Source organism: Protopterus annectens, chromosome 15.part0 (assembly GCF_019279795.1).
Source record: "Protopterus annectens isolate FY-2018-M chromosome 15.part0, PAN1.0, whole genome shotgun sequence".
Lineage (NCBI taxonomy): Eukaryota > Metazoa > Chordata > Ceratodontiformes > Protopteridae > Protopterus > Protopterus annectens.
This window is the reverse complement of record NC_056749.1, coordinates 540,688,069-540,709,097: the sequence shown is the minus strand read 5'-3', so window position 1 is coordinate 540,709,097 and position 21,029 is coordinate 540,688,069. Positions and strand designations below refer to the sequence as shown.

The following is a 21,029-nucleotide window of genomic DNA, read 5'->3' as shown; positions in this document are numbered from 1 at the left end:
TTGTGGAGAACTTAACACAACAATCAATCTTTTTATCCCCAGCAACACTAGGATATATGGGTCCAAAATAAGGACTGGCTACAGTCAAACGTAGAATGTGTACTTCATCCAGATGGTGGTTGACCTCATTCACATTATACCCCCTTTCTGTTAACCTCCTTCTCAGGTTATCTAATTCATTGGTAAACCCTATATCCATAGGGTTTAACCTTGAGGCCCTAATTGCCTGTCCTTTCATAATATTCCTAAATATGAACGGTGGATGCATGCTCGTTCTCATAAGTAATGAGTTACAGTGACAGGTCTTACAAAAAACCCCTGTGTTGATAATAACATCTGGTAACCTTTCAACAAACAGATCCAAAAATTCAATCTTATGCTCAGAGAAATGCATAGTAAACTTGAGGAAGGTGGTTAGATTGTTCATCATTGTATACATAGATTGCAACTGTGCCAATGTCCCTTTCCATAAAACAAAAAGGTCATCCACAAACCGCCGATAAAATACTACATGCTCCCTGAACAATGTTTGACAAAACAACACATGTTCCTGCCAATGGGCTAGAAATATGTTAGCGTAGCTGTTCGCACAAGGTGTGCCCATGGCTACGCCATCACATTGCCTGTAAATAACATCTCTGAACATAAATAAGTTATTTTCAAGAACCAGTTCTAGAAAGTGTGTTATCAAGTCAATCTTAACATCCAAGTAGTCACTATGCTCCTTTAAATATTCTGAAACATAGGTAAGTCCTAGCCCATTCGGTATAACTGTAAAAATGGACTGCACATCAAAGGTTACAAATATACAGTCTGCCACAGTTCCTTGTTGTTTAATACATTCATAGAGGTCTATTAAGAACTGCTTAGAGTCTCGTAATACAAAAGTATTATTATTCAAAACTTGTCTTAAATGTTTTTCTATAAAGACAGATAGATGCTCAGTTACCCACCCACGACCAGAAACAATTGGTCTCATGGGTGAGTCTTTAGGGTCTTTATGTATCTTGGGGTAGCCCATATATCACAGGAATAACAGGCACCCTGATGCAAAGGTATTCATATAACTCCTTCCCTATTAAATTACTCTTAAAAAATATCCAAAAGTGTATAGCCAACATACCTAATAATGTCTTTAACATCATCCACTGTAATCACTTGATAAAACGTATCAAGCAACATCATTTCCATGGTTGTGTTATAATGTGAAGTATCCATAACAACAATCCTACCACCCTTGTCTGCTGGCCTTATAATGATAGTGGAGTCATCTTGTAATTTCTTTAAGCTTAACCTCTCCTTATAGGTAAGGTTATCAGACCTCATAGGTCTCCTATCTCTCTTGCTGTCGAAAAAGCTATATAATTCATCTTCCATTAGTTTTAAGAAAGCCTCAACCAAAGGATGATTGGTGGGCACAAACTCACTCAAATTCTTAAATATGAACTCCCTATTATTAGCTGATTCATTACTGGAACCCTTAAACATATATTTTAACATAACATTTCTGCAAAACAATTTAAGGTCTGTAATAGTATCCGTTAACCTACTCTGTGTCTTTGGAATAAAATTCAACCCTTTACTAAACAGCCTAATGTCGTCAATACTAAGTATCACTTGAGATATATTGTGAACTAATGTTTGTTGCTCCACATCTTTTTCAGGGTCTGATGGGATAAGGGTTCCCCTGAAGACTTTCTTTTCTGTCTGCCTCGACTCATGGAGCGTGACCTCCGTGGGCCTTTCTCCAGGCATGTAGGTAGAGGAAAAGACAAATCAGGGCTAATATTACTACTTGAATCTACTTGCTCTGCCCTTATCTTTGGTCTCACCACAACTTCAGATTTGCCAGCCAAAGATGTGGGTTTATCCTTATTAATGCGCACTTCAGGATATAGATTAGTGCCTGGCTGCATACTAGGATGTATAATATGTATGACATCATTATAATCATTATAATCATGCACAAAGGCTTCATTGACAAGTGATTCCCCTCTGATCAGGGGACCACCAACATCTTTTCCTGTAGTGTTCTCTACACAAACTTCAGACCTATGAGACTCTGTATTAACAACATTATTACATTTAGTCACAGTACCAACAACTTCAGCTTCCAAAGTCCTAGTATTTACATTAATGTTCACATTATTATTGTCCTTAGTAATAGGGTCATGGTCAAACTTATCAGAACCATGCCTCCTATTTGTATAAACAGTAGAGGGAGTAACGGTATTATTACCATTTCTGGGCCACATAAACACATGGCCCAGTTTAAAATCCGTAATGTCCCTAGTAACCTTATGCCTTTTCTGTTGAAATAGTTTACATTCAAACGCTAACACACTGTCTAATACATTCTCGAAGAGTGGTTGTACTACTTCACTAGGGAATTCACCAAAGAGCGCTTGTTGTGTCATATTAATACTGTCAGTTAACTTAGCTTCCTCTGGACGAAAAAAGTCAATGAGGAGCTGCAGATATTTCCTGCTTACCTCGATATTCAAATGTTGCCACTGTGCAAGCAAATCTGGATACTCTCTCCCCTGAGTTGGCATCGTAAACACACGAAGCCCTCTGGGAATAATATTCCTATCCAAACAGAACTGGAAATGTAATTGCTGCGTTTGGAAACATTTTAACTTCATAAAGTCCTTCTCCATAGCGTCAAGAAGCCTGTGCAGCTTCTCAGTGTTCACCGTCGCCTCTGTGACATCATCAGATACAGCAACACTCTCAAAATACCAGGAAGCGTTGACAGTACCTTTTAAATATTGTTGAAACCTCGACTGAAGTGCCTCTTTCCTACAGTCTTCACCTCTAGGAGTATAATCCAACTCAATATTGGCCATGATCCAGCAATAAACTCACTCCTGACAGCAGCAAAACAAAAGTGCAAATAAAAAATTCTGACAAATTGCTGCTAGAACTGGTTCTTGAAAATAACTTATTTATGTTCAGAGATGTTATTTACAGGCAATGTGATGGCGTAGCCATGGACACACCTTGTGCGAACAGCTACGCTAACATATTTCTAGCCCATTGGGAGGAACATGCGTTGTTTTGTCAAACATTGTTCAGGGAGCATGTAGTATTTTATCGGCGGTTTGTGGATGACCTTTTTGTTTTATGGAAAGGGACATTGGCACAGTTGCAATCTATGTATACAATGATGAACAATCTAACCACCTTCCTCAAGTTTACTATGCATTTCTCTGAGCATAAGATTGAATTTTTGGATCTGTTTGTTGAAAGGTTACCAGATGTTATTATCAACACAGGGGTTTTTCGTAAGACCTGTCACTGTAACTCATTACTTATGAGAACGAGCATGCATCCACCATTCATATTTAGGAATATTATGAAAGGACAGGCAATTAGGGCCTCAAGGTTAAACCCTATGGATATAGGGTTTACCAATGAATTAGATAACCTGACAAGGAGGTTAACAGAAAGGGGGTATAATGTGAACGAGGTCAACCACCATCTGGATGAAGTACACAATCTACGTTTGACTGTAGCCAGTCCTTATTTTGGACCCATATATCCTAGTGTTGCTGGGGATAAAAAGATTGATTGTTGTGTTAAGTTCTCCACAACTTTTTCATCAGATCAGTTTGAAATCAGGGAGATTGTCAGTAAGTTTTGGGGTGTCCTGCAGGTCGATGATGACCTTAGGCAGACAGTAGGTGAAGCTCCATGTTTTCTTTTTAGGAATAAGAACAACTTGAAAAGGATGTTGTGCTATCCAAGACATGATAGACATCCTAAAAAGGTAGGATGTACCAGACCCTGTGGTCACTGCAACTTTTGCCCTTTTATAGACAGCAATGTGGAGTTTTTTCATCCTGATTTGAGAAGAGTTTTTTATACTAAAGTGGAGGCGAATTGTATGACCGTACATGTCGTCTATTTGGCAGTGTGTCAGTTGTGTTCCTCTTTCTACGTGGTTAAGACCAACCGCCCACTCAGAGATAGGATGAGAGAGCATAATTACCACATTAGGAAAGGAACGTTGCATAATGCTTTAGCTAAACATGTGGTCATGCATGGTCATGACCACAAGTTTTTGTTTAGAGTGTTAGAGGTCATCACCCCAAATCAGAAGGGTGGTGATGTTAGGATATACACTGAAGGAAAAGAGAGTGACTGGATAACACTTTTAAGGGCTGATAGGGGACTGGGTTTAAATGAAAGGGCATCCATAAAACCTAGCCTAAGGCAGCGCAGGCATGTAAAGTGACTATTTGTAATTACTTATATGCGTATGCCTACATTATGTCCTTATGTTTCAAAGTTTTTTATGTATTTATATATAACATTTTTTCATGTATTAGTTTATGTGTTTTGGAAAATCTTTTATATATTCTATGGAGTGTTTAAAGTCATTTTACGGATGTTTTAAGTTACTTTATGCATTTATATTCTTGTAGTGAGCTTTTTTTCTGTTCCTTTTCTGTTCTTTGCAGTTTGCTATGCCTTTAAATTGAGGTTTGTGTTGGATCATCTTCTTGATAGGTTAATTATTTAATTGTCTAAGTGTGCTTTTAATATATAACTAGTTTGTGTTAGGAGGTTTGTTTCATGGATCTGAAGTAGCTGATACAGTGAAAGCGCCTATCCTTTTGTTCTTGTCTGCAATAAACTACGTGGATTTTACATCTTGGATTGTTATCTTCTGTTATTTTCTCACTCTCACTCCTGCTCAGTACTTGGTTGTTTTACAAATTTTTTTATATTTCTCTGAGCAGGGGCGTTTACCTGTGAAGCAGCAATTTGTCAGACTTTTTTATTTGCACTTTTGTTTTGCTGCTGTCAGGAGTGAGTTTATTGCTGGATCATGGCCAATATTGAGTTGGATTATACTCCTAGAGGTGAAGACCGTAGGAAAGAAGCACTTCAGTCGAGGTTTCAACAATATTTAAAAGGTACTGTCAACGCTTCCTGGTATTTTGAGAGTGTTGCTGTATCTGGTGATGTCACAGAGGCGACGGTGAACACTGAGAAGCTGCACAGGCTTCTTGACGCTATGGAGAAGGACTTTATGAAGTTAAAACGTTTCCAAATGCAACGATTACATTTCCAGTTCTGTTTGGATAGGAATATTATTCCCAGAGGGCTTCGTGTGTTTACGATGCCAAGTCAGGGGAGAGAGTATCCAGATTTGCTTGCACAGTGGCAACGTTTGAATATCGAGGTAAGCAGGAAATATCTGCAGCTCCTCATTGACTTTTTTCGTCCAGAGGAAGCTAAGTTAACTGACAGTATTAATATGACACAACAAGCGCTCTTTGGTGAATTCCCTAGTTAAGTAGTACAACCACTCTTCGAGAATGTATTAGACAGTGTGTTAGCGTTTGAACATAAACTACTTCAACAGAAAAGGCATAAGGCTACTAGGGACATTACGGATTTTAAACTGGGCCATGTGTTTATGTGGCCCAGAAATGGTAATAATACCGTTACTCCCTCTACTGTTTATACAAATAGGAGGCATGGTTCTGATAAGTTTGACCATGACCCTATTACTAAGGACAATAATAATGTGAACATTAATGTAAATACTAGGACTTTGGAAGCTGAAGTTGTTGGTACTGTGACTAAATGTAATAATGTTGTTAATACAGAGTCTCATAGGTCTGAAGTTTGTGTAGAGAACACTACAGGAAAAGATGTTGGTGGTCCCCTGATTAGAGGGGAATCACTTGTTAATGAAGCCCTTGTGTATGATTCTAATGATTCTAATGATGTCATACATATTATACATCCTAGTATGCAGCCAGGCACTAGTCTATATCCTGAAGTGCGCATTAATAAGGATAAACCCACATCTTTGGCTGGCAAATCTGAAGTTGTGGTGAGACCAAAGATAAGGGCAGAGCAAGTAGATTCAAGTAGTAATATTAGCCCTGATTTGTCTTTTCCTCTACCTACACGCCTGGAGAAAGGCCCACGGAGGTCACGCTCCATGAGTCGATGCAGACAGAAAAGAAAGTCTTCAGGGGAACCCTTATCCCATCAGACCCTGAAAAAGATGTGGAGCAACAAACATTAGTTCACAATATATCTCAAGTGATACTTAGTATTGACGACATTAGGCTGTTGAGTAAAGGGTTGAATTTTATTCCAAAGACACAGAGTAGGTTAACGGATACTATTCCAGACCTTAAATTGTTTTGCAGAAATGTTATGTTAAAATATATGTTTAAGGGTTCCAGTAATGAATCAGCTGATAATAGGGAGTTCATATTTAAGAATTTGAGTGAGTTTGTGCCCACCAATCATCCTTTGGTTGAGGCTTTCTTAAAACTAACGGAAGATGAATTATGTAGCTTTTACGACAGCAAGAGAGATAGGAGACCTATGAGGTCTGATAACCTTACCTATAAGGAGAGGTTAAGCTTAAAGAAATTACAAGATGACTCCACCATCATTATAAGGCCAGCAGACAAGGGTGGTAGGATTGTTGTTATGGATACTTCGCATTATAACACAACCATGGAAATGATGTTGCTTGATAAGTTTTATGAAGTGATTACAGTGGATGATGTTAATGACATTATTAGGTATGTTGGCTATACACTTTTGGATATTTTTAAGAGTAATTTAATAGGGAAGGAGTTATATGAATACCTTTGCATCAGGGCGCCTGTTATTCCTGTGATACATGGGCTACCCAAGATACATAAACACCCACCCATGAGACCAATTGTTTCTGGTCGTGGGTGGGTAACTGAGCATCTATCTGTCTTTATAGAAAAACATTTAAGACAAGTTTTGAATAATAATACTTTTGTATTACGAGACTCTAAGCAGTTCTTAATAGACCTCTATGAATGTATTAAACAACAAGGAACTGTGGCGGACTGTATATTTGTAACCTTAGATGTGCAGTCCCTTTTTACAGTTATACCGAATGGGCTAGGACTTATCTATTTTTCAGAATATTTAAAGGAGCATAGTGACTACTTGGATGTTAAGATTGACTTGATAACATACTTTCTAGAACTGGTTCTTGAAAATAACTTATTTATGTTCAGAGATGTTATTTACAGGCAATGTGATGGTGTAGCCATGGGCACACCTTGTGCGAACAGCTACGCTAACATCTTTCTAGCCCATTGGGAGGAACATGTGTTGTTTTGTCAAACATTGTTCATGGAGCATGTAGTATTTTATCGGCGGTTTGTGGATGACCTTTTTGTTTTATGGAAAGGGACATTGGCACAGTTGCAATCTATGTATACAATGATGAGCAATCTAACCACCTTCCTCAAGTTTACTATGCATTTCTCTGAGCATAAGATTGAATTTTTGGATCTGTTTGTTGAAAGGTTACCAGATGTTATTATCAACACAGGGGTTTTTTGTAAGACCTGTCACTGTAACTCATTACTTATGAGAACGAGCATACATCCACCGTTTATATTTAGGAATATTATGAAAGGACAGGCAATTAGGGCCTCAAGGTTAAACCCTATGGATATAGGGTTTACCAGTGAATTAGATAACTTGACAAGGAGGTTAATAGAAAGGGGGTATAATGTGAACGAGGTCAACCACCATCTGGATGAAGTACACAATCTACGTTTGACTGTAGCCAGTCCTTATTTTGGACCCATATATCCTAGTGTTGCTGGGGATAAAAAGATTGATTATTGTGTTAAGTTCTCCACAACTTTTTCATCAGATCAGTTTGAAATCAGGGAGATTGTCAGTAAGTTTTGGGGTGTCCTGCAGGTTGATGATGACCTTAGGCAGATAGTAGGTGAAGCTCCACATTTTCTTTTTAGGAATAAGAACAACTTGAAAATGATGTTGTGCTATCCAAGACATGATAGACATCCTAAAAAGGTAGGATGTACCAGACCCTGTGGTCACTGCAACATTTGCCCTTTTATAGACAGCAATGTGGAGTTTTTTCATCCTGATTTGAGAAGAGTTTTTTATACTAAAGTGGAGGCGAATTGTATGACCGTACATGTCGTCTATTTGGCAGTGTGTCAGTTGTGTTCCTCTTTCTACGTGGGTAAGACCAACCGCCCACTCAGAGATAGGATGAGAGAGCATAATTACCACATTAGGAAGGGTACATTGCATAATGCTTTAGCTAAACACGTGGTCATGCATGGTCATGACCACAAGTTTTTGTTTAGAGTGTTAGAGGTCATCACCCCAAATCAGAGGGGTGGTGATGTTAGGATATACACTGAAGGAAAAGAGAGTGACTGGATAACACTTTTAAGGGCTGATAAAGACTGGGTTTAAATGAAAGGGCATCCATAAAACCTAGCCTAAGGCAGCGCAGGCATGTAAAGTGACTATTTGTAATTACTTATATGCATATGCCTACATTATGTCCTTATGTCTCAAAGTTTTTTATGTATTTATATATAACATTTTTTCATGTATTAGTTTATGTGTTTTGGAAAATCTTTTATATATTCTATGGAGTGTTTAAAGTCATTTTACGGATGTTTTAATTTATTTTATGCATTTATATTCTTGTAGTGAGCTTTTTTTCTGTTCCTTTTCTGTTCTTTGCAGTTTGCTATGCCTTTAAATAGAGGTTTGTGTTGGATCATCTTCTTGATAGGTTAATTATTTAATTGTCTCAGTGTGCTTTTAATATATAACTAGTTTGTGTTAGGAGGTTTGTTTCATGGATCTGAAGAAGCTGATACAGTGAAAGCCCTTATCCTTTTGTTCTTGTCTGCAATAAACTACGTGGATTTTACATCTTGGATTATATCTTCTGTTATTTTCTCACTCTCACTCCTGCTCAGTACTTGGTTGTTTTACAAAATTACTAGATAGGTGTTTAAGTAGTTGTGAGTGAACACATTTTTCCAAGATTTTCGATAGTGGGAAGAGTATAGAGATAGGGCGGTAGTTAGAGAGATCATGAGAGTTTCTCCCTTTATGTAATAGGGAAATGATGGATATTTTTCATAGGAGGGGAATGTAGGATTCAGAGATAGAGCAATTTAGGAGAATGGTAACTGGGTATGCTATTGCGGTAGCTGCTATTTGAAGGTATTCAGGGGGAAGATTATCTGCAGACAGTGAGCAAGGTTTGAGTTGTTTTAAGAGTTTCAAGATCAGGGAGGTGGGTACAGGTTGGATAGAGAAGGAGTTTGCTGGTTGAGTATTAGTGTGATCCGAAGGGGAGGGGTGTATTAGGGCTAGATGAGCAGTCTTTGAGTAGATTTTGAATGATAGAAAAGAAGTGGATATTAAACTCTTGGGAAATTTGTTGTGGTGTTTTTTCTGGTGCAGGGAATGGGTTTTGGACAATGCCTGGATTAAGTAAAGAGGAGACAGTTTTCCAAAATATTTTGGGATTGTTGTATGAGGTAAACAGTTTGGTGGAGAAATAATTTTTTTATCCCGTATCACTAGATTTTTTGATTTGTTATGGAGTTGTTTGTAGTGTAGTTCATTTTGTTTTGTTCTATCTCTTAGCCATATTTTCCATGCTTTGTTTCTCAGAAAGATAGTTTGTTTTGTTTTGGTAAACAGGGGGCATGATTAGTTTTGGTTCGTTTAATATGCATTGGAGCTAGGCTATTGAGGGTATCTAAAAAGAGTCTGTTGAAATAATCAACAGCTTCATCTAAGGGGAGTGTTTTTAATGGGTTCAAGTTGTGGGAGTTTAGGATATTTATAAACTTATTTAAATCAAAGTGGGCAAGGTTCCCTGGAGGTTCTATATGAATGTGTATTAACTGATTGAGGGTGAGTCCTATAGGTATATGCTGGGAGATGGTCACTTAGTGTATTTTGTAGGGTGCCTGAGTTTGTATAGTTTTGGGGATGGGTTACAAGTATCCAGTCTAAGGTTGATTCAGAGTCTGAACTCCCCTGGAGACATCTTTGAAACTTGATTCTCCTCAACAGAGTGATTTCACTGCACTCTTTCCCAGTGAATCTCCTTCTAATGGCTAAATCTCTCTGCCGTCTCTCCCAATGCAGTTTAAAGCCCCTTATTGTTCCTCTCTAACAGCTGTTCCAGAGCAGCTTCAAATACATTTATTAGCTGAGTAGTTCCTTAAGTACCTTTACCCGCTACAAAGCTATCATCTTCACTATCATATGTTGTCGTAGCTGGCACTGGTCATTAGTGGGTCTTAAAAGACCAGTGCTCTTTTTTGCCACTTCCTTTTAATTGTTTTCATAGTCTGCAGCTTGAAAGTATTAACAGGCAAAGACAGAGCCAATAGAAAGAGTGTATTGATGTTACTATCAAAAGCTTTTCTAAAATGGCCTTTGGTCCATTTGGCCTTTCCTGATAAACAAACACAGATAGGCTGATATACTGACATAGATACAGATAAATAGAAGATAGACCGATATTTAATTAATTATAAAATAAACCATTACTAATTGATGGCCTAGATTCAGCAAAGGGTAACCTCCTGCTGCTATGCATAGCATTTCAAATCATTTTTACTGATTTGAGATATGTCCACATGACTAGAAAGAGAAGTTGGTATACAGGATTCAAAACATATGTCAGGATATATGAATTAAATTATATTTCCTACAGTGGTGTTTAATGGAGGTATTTGTATAGTGTGTACATGATAAGGGTGTTGGGACTTTCTTAAAGGAGAACATCATCCAAATGTCAAGTTTTTGTTTCCAAAAGTGATTTTCCTTCACTGTAATCCAACACTAAACATGTCACATACAGAAAAGCATCATTTAATAATTATTCCATTTGTTTTATGTCTGAAATTATTTCTGTTTGTCTTTATTTCCTGCATTTGTTTCATCATGAAGGCTACCAAGACTGACAATAATTATGTTAGGTCACTTATTCCGACTACAGAGCCATTAAGAAAACAATGGCTCTTAAGGCACATGTAAATGCCATTGTTTATCAGTCACAGATTGTATCACACCCCAGATAAATAGTATAACCTGAAGTCTGGACAACAGCAAGGCTTTCAAGCTTAGTTTTCACATGCAATGAGCAATAAACCACATCTCATACTTCTTTTATTTTTTTCTTACTACACATTAGTTGTCTTTCACTTTATTCAAGCTTCGAGTGCCACAAAGAAAGACAATATTTTCATCTTGCTCTTCTTATTTTATGTCAGTATTTGATTTTGCATTTTTTTCTACGCAGTATTTTCTGTAAAAGTGCATGTTCCTTCTGGAGTTCTGTTACAGAATTTTTGCAATGCATATATTGTGGTTGAGACAAGTCAGTGACTTGGGAAAGGAAAATTAACATCAAAGACTCTAATTTTTATGACAGTATTAAAAACTGTGAATGTAACACAAATCATCTCACCCAAGTAACATGTTGATCACGGGAAAATTTCTCACTTGAACAACTAACTACAGTTCTTTGAAAGGGTGTATTTACTCAGCTACAATTTCAAGCCTTTCATTCAAACATTACTTAAAACGTTGTATCTGAGCTGGCCACTAATGAAAATAAAATGAAACAAAGTAGTTTAAAATGCATATTGGTGCTGATAGTCAAAAGTAGACAGTTACAGTACTGCTCTAAGCTGATGAGAAAGAAAATGTTATTTATTTATTTTATTTTACATTTGTTTGCCTACACGGTCTGACTGGACACAGGTCCATTTTCAGCGGATGCCCAGGAAGAACAGCTCCACAGTAGAACACGTTTAGACACAACGAAAAATACAGTATATAGCAGGTCTACTGAGCAATAGAAAGTGGGATTTATGTAATATAAGGACAGAACCATTTAGGTGTGATTTAAGTGAGTTTTTAAAGAGAGTATTAGTTGAGGCAGAGATCAGAGCAGTAGGATGTTTGTTGCATGTTTTAGCTATGCTGTGGGTAAATAGTGCTTTTCCTGCGGAATTGTTATCCTTTGAGATGCAGAGGATCACTGCAGTGATTGTCACTGTAATTGATTCTCCCCTATAGGGATTTCTCTCTCTCCCTCTAAAATGACATCAGGAAGGAGAAGGCATTTTTTTAAAACAAAATCATACTACATGTGGCAGCCCCCTTTCAGGCCATTTTGGGGTATAACAAATTAGAAAATAATACTAATGACTTACTTTGATACAGAGAGATTTGTTCATAGGTTCATAGGTAGGTACTAGGCTATCAGGCCAAGGGCCTAAGTAAGCCTAGCCAACAAGGTTCCCTGGCTTATGCCACCCAAGAAAGTTATTTTCCTGTGCCCCTGTCAAGCAAAGCCACAGAAGTGATCCCCGTGGTGTATTCCTATTTCCCATCCACTCATCAAGACTTTTCTTGAAGAGTGCTAATGAGGAGCTCTGTTTGACATAGATAGGTAGTCTGTTCCAGAGTATGGGAAGTCTCTGGGACAGGAATCTATCCCTCCAGCACATCCTGTTTATTGTGTTGACAAGTTCAGGTCCCTAGAGTGTGTAGCTCGGAGGGATTGGGATTTCTTTAGGTGTAGCATATCCAACATCTCTGGGTTTGACATAGCTTTATATGTTAGGCAGAGATCACCTCAGAGTAGGTGATATGCCACGGAGTAAAGCTGGAGTTTTTTTGAGATGGTCAGTGCAGGTCATCTGTTTGAGGCCAGTAATCCTCTTTGTGAGGTACTTCTGTGGCCTTTACAGCTGCTGTAGATGTCTTGTGAGGTACATTCCAAAAGGGGAGTTGTTCTCTATAATGGGTCTAATGAGTGCCGAGTAGAGGGGAACAATGACCTCTTTTTTCCTGGATGAGAACCCTTTTGTGATGAGGTGTGCCATGTAGAAGGATTTCCTGACTACTGTGGTGATGTGATTATCAAAGGAGAGACTACTGTCCACCTGGGTCCCAAGGTCTCTTACCACACATTTGGCATTAAGTAGACTGCCGCCTATGTGGTAGTTCATGGGTACAGAGTTTTTACCAAAGGGGATGACAGTGCACTTTTTGGCATTCAGCTTGAGGCCATGGCTCTGACACCAAGCATCTATCTCAGTGAGGCCCTTCTGTAGGATGTCCACATCATTTGGGGACTCGACTATGGCCCCTAGTTTGCAGTCATCTGTGAACTTCATTAGCCAAAGGCCTTCTGTGATAGCCTGTACTTCAGAGAAGTAGATCCCAAACAGGAGACATCCCAGGACTGAATCCTGTGGTACTCCACTTGTCACTGGTTTGAAGTCAGATTTGGAGTCTGCAACTTTTATAGTGTGGGTTCTGTCAGTGAGCCAGTTGGCAACCCATCAACGTAGGGATTTATACCTAGTTTAGTGAGTTTAGCTATAATTCCAGAATGGGGGATGGTGTCGAAAGCCTTGGTGAGTTCAAGATAGGCTGTGTGTTCCACCTTACCCTCATCTACGGCTTTCGTGACTGATCAAAGAAATCGATCAGGTTCAGGAGGCATGATCTGCCTTTCACAAATCCGAACTGGGTGGGGTCCAGAGTTTGGAGGTTAATGCAGAAAAACTCAATGTATGCTGAAAATCATGTTTTATTTTCAGTTTTGGGTGCAGTTTTCTTTTCAGTAGAGTTTAATGCTTTGTGGAATATTTCTTGCCCATACAAGGCTAAGCACAGATGTTTATTGGTAAATCAGTTTTCTTATTTTATCCATTCATTTTTCTGATACCACCATTGTACTATTCAGGGGTGCTGCAGAGTCAGTCTTTTCCAGAAAGCAAATGGAATAAACCAGGGAACCAAACTTAGATAGGATGCCATTCCACTATAACAGTTTCAACAGAACTTAATCTTTATATAGCACATTACTAATAATACTTGGGAATTAGTAACGGCCTGATTGGCCATGGATGGCTATATATAGGATCACACTTATAAATTATTTGAAACCACAGTGCATGTTATCAGTTGCATAGCAGTGAATGGGCAACCTGTACATTGCCACCCTTACTGGAGAATGAAAGGTTCTTCAGCAGGTTGTTAATATACAGGTACTGCCCACTGAAAAATGAGTCCTCCACTTCACAAAATCATATTAAGCTGCCATGACGCTCGGACAGTAAAAAAAAAAAAAATCCATTCATCCATCATCCCTTTTCCCCATTTTGCACATGAGGTCGGGGTGCCACTTCAACAGTGACAATCACCTATAGCAAGGTTCACAAAACCAGGTGGTTAGCCCTGCTGCAATTGTACTTCCATACCACATAGTCACATGCACACTCACACCTCACATGTATGGCCACTTTAGAGTGCCTAATCCACCTACTCTGCATGTGTGTGGAGTGTGGGAGGAAACACATGTCAACACCATGAGGACATTCAGACTCTGCACAGAAGGCACTCCAGCTGAAAATTGAACCAAAGAACCTCTTGCTGTGAGGCAACAACACTTTCCACATGAATGGCCACCACTTTTTTTACTCATTAAGTAATAGTTTGCAGTTTAATGAGCATAAAATTTAAAAAAGCAAATAAATAAAAAAAAAATGAAAAGTATGTGTGTGTGTATGTTTCTGTCTGCATGCAAGAGTGTATGTGATTGTGTGAAAATGGGAGTGAGAGAGAGTACTAAATGTAACAGGCAGTCCTTCAGCAAGCAGGTACAAAACTTTTAATGTATGGCATTACTCACTAACTTTAATCCTCACTGATTTACCTATGATCTAATTATATAGAGCAGCACTTTGTTCTAAATCAGGGAGTGTAATGGGGTAGGGGGTGGGTGTGGAGAGAGAGGGAGAGCTGCAATCCTTTGCTGTTTTTTTTTTCTTGATATGAGACGTAGATGTATGTGTTTGAGAATGTGTGTGTATATAATTGCTGTGTGTTTTTATGTATATGAGTTGACTGTTTCTATGTATATGTATGTGATTTCATAGGTAAATACTAGGCTAGCTGCCCTTGAGGACCATTTTAAGCCTAGCCAACTACACCAAAGGTGAGAGTCAAACCCTGTACTTTGAGTCTGTGAGGTAAATGGCTTAACCATTATACCAACTCGACTGTTCTTTCTTTTATGTCTGTCTTCTTTCTTTTTCTTTCGGCTTTTCCCGGTTAGGGGTCACCACAGCAGATCTTCTGTCTGCTCATGATTGGCAGTGGAGTTTTACGGTGTCGAGTTGCCAGCCCAGCGCCCAACCTTCCACAGAAGGCACACGCACACACTCACACCTAGGGCCAATTTAGAGTGTCCAATCCACCTACTGCATGTCTTTGAGATGTGGGAGGAAACCAGAGCACCCGGAGGAAACCCACACGACCACAGGGACATGCAGACTCCACACAGAAGGCACCCCAGCCGAGAATCGAACTGGAGAACCTCTTGCTGTGAGGTGGCAATGCTAACTGCTGCACCACCGCGGCCACCCCCTCTTTTATGTTTGTCTCTACTTCTGAAAAAAGTTACAAAACAATTTAAAAGCTAGCCCATTCTCTAAGTGTAATAATACCTCTTAGGGTGTGTGTTATTGTGGAAATATCACCCTTCCAGGGGTGTAAAGCCCCTCCACCTGTGGTGTTGGGCCTCAGAACACCCCTAGGTGTATGTTATTTCCACAATAACACACAACCTGTTAGGCATTATCGCATGCGTTTCACCATATAGGAAGCAGATTGATAATTTTTGCTTACCTCTCCATAATACTTCTGATGTCAGATTAACCCAGTACTGAGATTTTAATTTTGCCACAGTAGCCCTGTGAAACAGAAAAGGGAAAAAAGAGTATAGCATGAATATGACAGTTCAGAGCTGTAATATTTTGAGTTACATTAGCAGAATGTAAAACAGCTTTTTGCATTACAGTAGTAAGCTTTAATTCCATTTGAAATAACCTTTCATTAAATTTGCAAGATGCTTTTCAAGGCTTAGTTTGAACTGTTTCATCTTTTTATATTAGTTGCAAACTGATAAATGCAAAACATTGTTAAACATGGTCACTTACAATATTCATAATAGAAAATATCGTTAAAATCTAGATAAGGCATATTGAAATCCCTCAGACATCTAATTTTGAACTTTCATATAAATACATATATGTGTGTATATATATATATATATATATATATATATATAGAGAGAGAGAGAGAGAGAGAGACATACATGTATATGAATGTGTATATATACATATATATATATATATATATATATATATATATATATATATATATATATATATATGTATGGTACTTGCATATTATCGCAACCAGATTGGGGACTAGGCATAACTCCTGATGTTATTGCGAAACAAGGGTTTTGTGCAGTGAAAAGAGGTGTGTGTATTGCAAATCAGTAATGCTTCACCTTGTCTGCGACAGAGGAACAGGAATTTGGATCTAATTTGTCTACCCGGGTCCATCTTTTGCCCCAGCACCTCCATACAAAATGAAATGAACAGGGCAGATGATAACAAGCAGTACTTTTACATTACCAAGCACAGATTCTTTCACAGTCAAAAATAGTTAGGAGAGAGTTTAGTCTCACTGACGATTCTTGTTGAAAAATCAATTAACAACAATACTCAAGTTATTGCAATGCATATTACAACACAGGGATTCTCCCCTTTCTTTTTCCGAAGCCTCTTAGGTAGGATCGCGGTACTGTAAACCCCCCCCCAAAAAAAAACAAAAAAAACCACATGAACGCATGGAAGGTTCAGCCCTACATAAAGTCACATCAACATGCAATCTTTAAAAATGCAGATGTAAACAAACACAAAAATGAAAAGGCTGACTGTCCGCTATTACAGGCAAGCTGGAACTGTATGTCTTAACCAACTGTTAGCCTCAGTTACGGCAGTAAAGGACTCAACCCAGAAGGTGGAATTAGGCTATTATTCCTGTCCCTGTTGCAGAACCGAGGTGATAGGAAAGTGAGTTGGATTTTAAACGACCCTTGCCAATGCAGGATAAATGACTTTCGGCATAACATTAGGAAGTAGGACGACTACCCAATCTGGTTGCGATAATACGCAAGTACCAATGTATGTACATATGTATGTATATATATATATATATATATATATATATATATATATATATATATATATATATATATGCGTTTATAAAAAATAGATAGATCTCAAAACAGTAACCTACTGGTGAGAACATGTACATGGAGATTCTGGTATCTAGTCTGTGGCTTCACAACTAAATATTATGCCATCATGAAGCAAGGACTTCTTCTTCTTTTGTCTTTTCCCGGTTAGGGGTCGGCACAGCGGATCACCTGTCCGCTCATGATTGGCAGTGGAGTTTTACAGTGTCGAGTTGCCAGCCTGGCGCCCAACATTCCACTGAAGGCACACACTCACACCTAGGGCCAATTTAGAGTGTCCAATCCACCTACAGCATGTCTTTGGAATGTGGGAGGAAACCCACGCGACCACAGAGAGGACATGCAGACTCCGCACAGAAGGCACCCCAGCCGAGGATCGAACTGGAGAACCTCTTGCTGTGAGGTGACAATGCTAACCACTGCACCACCGTGGCCACCCCATCATGAAGCATGGACGGAGACAAAAAAAATAAATAAACAGTTGCCATCTTACTTTGAGCTCACTAAACACTAGGGTTTAATGGGCTTCATCCAAAGAAAAATCAAATAACTTGGCTGACATCAGTCTGGAGCTCAAGAAGAGTAAATTATATTTGTTCACATAAAACCATGAACTGCATATAAACAAGTTAAGTGCTTTTGTCCTTTCAGTAAGGACTTCATCAGAACTAAAAATATGCTGCTTCTCCACATTTAAATACAAAATGAGTTGAATAGCTTACCAGTTAGCATAAACCAATTTAAAGTGTACCATTTAATCCATTTCTTAAAGCAGCATTACACATCTTAAGTATTTATAATAAAACATAAAATAAAAAATGTAAAATTACAATACAAGCCCTTCCTTGTCAGGTATTAGATCTAAAAGTGCCATATTATAAAAAAAATAAATACTAAAAACATCATTAGGTGTCCCTGTATATGAAATTCATGAACTGATTTACAACTTAGCTGCCCTTAATTTCAATATACAGGCAAAAAAAGTGGAATCATTCAAACCTGTTTTTTTTTTTTTTTTGCTTGTATTCAAGCGTACTTGCCAAAGTAATTCCCTGTATTCTAAGGTTTGTTCCCAAGGGCCACCTCTAGGATTCCTAACCATCCGTTCTAAAATAAAAAAATAATACTTCTTATTTTTTTTATATACCATACTGTGTTTAAACAAAGTATTTGTTTCTTTGTTGTTTTTAATATCGTATCTATGCTCATAAATCCTTTTATACAGCAGACACTCAGTCCTACCTACATAAAATTTGACATTTCTTTACTGGGATGGTCTGACTGGACAGGAAGTCCATTTTCAGTGGACGCCCGGGGAGAAAAGCTCCACATAAAGTAAAACAGACATTTTACATTTTAAAGACTGATACACAACAGTATCAAATTACATTCTAGGATATATAGTAAAAGAGTAGTATATACAAAAAGGTTCCACATGAAATAAACAATACAAATTTCAAAAGTGATACAAAACAGTATCTATATTACATTCTAGCATATGTAGTAAAATAGTAGTATACACAAATTTGAAGATCTGCTACCAGGGACCAAATCTTTATTGCCAGACTGCAGAGGGGGTAAGACTTTGTTCCTCCTTGCTTGTTTATGTACCACAGGACAGTCATGTTGTCTGTGATGATCTGCAGGGTGCCTGACAGAAGACCTGTTGAAAGGCCTGCATGCCCAAGGATAGGGCCTTTAGCTCTCTCATGTTGATGTGGTCCTTTATTTCCTGAATAGACCACTCCCCCTGAACATTGTGCTGGTTGTTGGCATTGTGAAGGATGGCTCCCCAACCTAAATCTGATTTGCTCCCCAACCTAAATCTGACTCGTCTGTGTACAGATGCTGTTTGGGTTGAGGGACTTGCAGTAGTACCCCTTGATTCAGGGAACTGGTGGCAATTCACCATAAGAGTTCCTTCTTTAAGCATGGAAGAAGGGGTAGTTTTGTTTCCAAGGGATGAGATTGTTGGCTGCAAGAGTTTCTCAAGACCCACTGAAACTTCCACATGCATTTTGGCAAGAGGGATCATGGGAATCAAGGAAGCCATGTATCCTAGTATCCAGAGAAATTCCCTTGCTGTGATGGATGCTAGAGGTTGCAAGTAATGGAAAAACTGAGAAAGAAACTCTATTTCTGTTTTCTGTTGCTTCAGTATTTTCAGCTTTCACTGAATAGGGGTCGATATTAGAACATTCGAAGTTTTGAAACTTCGATGTTCTAATATAGAACCCTATAGTACCCTGAGATAGAAGTTGGCTGAGGATAGGTGGGAGCAGTGGGAGCTGATTTTGAGGGGGTTGTGATATCCCCTTGCAAGGGAGGGGTAGCCCACCAGGTCATAAAGTATCCCCTCTCGATGATGGAAAGCACCCACTTATCTGAGGTGATTTTCTGCCAGGAGGGTAGGGATAGGGTAAGACGTAGGGATAAAGGGGTGGAGCTGGTTAAGAGAGGAGGGTCACAGTGGAGGTGCTTTGCCCATGTCTGGCTGCCTCCGAAAGGAAGATGGAGTGAAGGTGGTTGAAGACTTCGGAGGAGATTGTTTTCTGGTATATCTGCATCCCCTGGACTGAGTAACAGAGGGGTGACAGGAGTGTCTCTTGACAAAGCTAGGTTTTTGAGGGTAATTTCTATGAAATCTGGGAACAAATGAGACTAGTAGATGTTTTAAAGTTTGTAACTGTTTACCTTTTTCCTGTAGAGACTTAAGTCGTTCTGCAGAGGCAGCTCCAAATAGGGCTTTGTTGTCCAAAGGTGCATCTAGCAACTTAGCTTGAACATCCAAAGGTAAGGGCTGAAGTCTTAGCCATGAAAATCTCCTTAGCACAGATCTAGAAGCAGCTGACTTAGAGAAAGCTTCTACAGCATTATAGCTGCACTTGATGGAGTGTCTGGTTACTTGAGAGACTGTGGACAGAAGGGTACTTGCTTGAGTCTTAACAGGAGATTCTGGAACCTCTGACAGAAGATAACAGGCCTTGGTCAGGGAATATAAGGCAATCTTTGCCATATGTGTCTGATAATTAATAGCCCTGATGGCCAAAGTGGAAGAAGTATAAACTTTCTTCCCCAACCTGCCCATAAATGTACTGTCTTTATCTGTAGGGAAAAGGGAAGAAGAAGGAAGTTGCCTAGAATACTTATCTGGTGATACAGCAATCACCGCAGGATCTGCTGGGGGATTTTTGAAAAGGTAGTGCTCCTGAGCGGGCACTATCAAATCTGTCTGGCCTCTTAGAAGCAGGAGGCTGCAATTCTGGGCTTTGTGAGGCAGCAGAGAAAGCATCCTGAAATGCAGGAAGAAAGGGGGGAACTGCAGATGGTGAGGGCTGCTCCATCTCCAAGAGCTCAAAGTATCTTTTTTTGTCTCAGAGACATCTGATAGTTCCCATTTGAAATGTTGTCTGAGGAGGGAAATGGTATCCCCAAAGGAAAAATCTTCTCCAGGGGAATCAGGAGTTAGAGATTCTTCTTCTTCTGGAGTAACAAATCTTTGGGTGAATCAAACTAAGAGCAATAAGTTAAGGAGTCATCTGAAGAGGAAGACTCCTCCTCAGAGAGTTCCTGAGGGGCAAAAGGTAGGCCTGCCTGTTGGAGCTGGGTATAAAGAGCCTGAAAAGCCTTGAACAGAGTTTGGGAAAAGGTCTCCCAGGGATGAGTAGGGTCTTTTGAAGTGTGCTTCTGTTTCCTTTTTAAAGGAGAGGAGGGAGCAGAAGTGGGTCTAGGAGCTGACGTTGTAGTGGTTGCCAGGTCTGTAGTAGAAGCAGTGACCTCTGAAACAATGAGCCATGGTTCCCCCTCACCATCAGGGTCTGATGGTTGAAAAACCTCAGCGGATGTACTCTGGGTATTTGCAGAGCTGGTGTCCAATTCAGTTCCCGGTTGCTGTGCAGTGCCCAACATCTGGAGCAGTCCTGGGCTGATATTTGCCTCGAGGATAACAAGAGATGACTGAAGCGCAGCCAAGGCATCAGGCCTAACTTTCTTGGCCTCCTTCCTAGGTGGCTCGTTGGAAGAGCCTGCTCCACTTTCCATTCCGGATGCCAAACGTTGGAGG

General features: G+C 39.2%; 1 protein-coding gene across 1 annotated transcript in view; it reads right to left on the bottom strand.

Annotated features, from left to right (window-relative positions):
• LOC122789905 (putative defense protein 3) overlaps positions 1-21,029 on the bottom strand; it is a 157,310-nt gene that overhangs the window by 13,965 nt on the left and 122,316 nt on the right. The window contains exon 4 of the mRNA XM_044057358.1: positions 15,544-15,608. Coding sequence (XP_043913293.1) covers positions 15,544-15,608 — 65 coding nt within the window. The remainder of the gene's footprint in view (positions 1-15,543; positions 15,609-21,029) is intronic.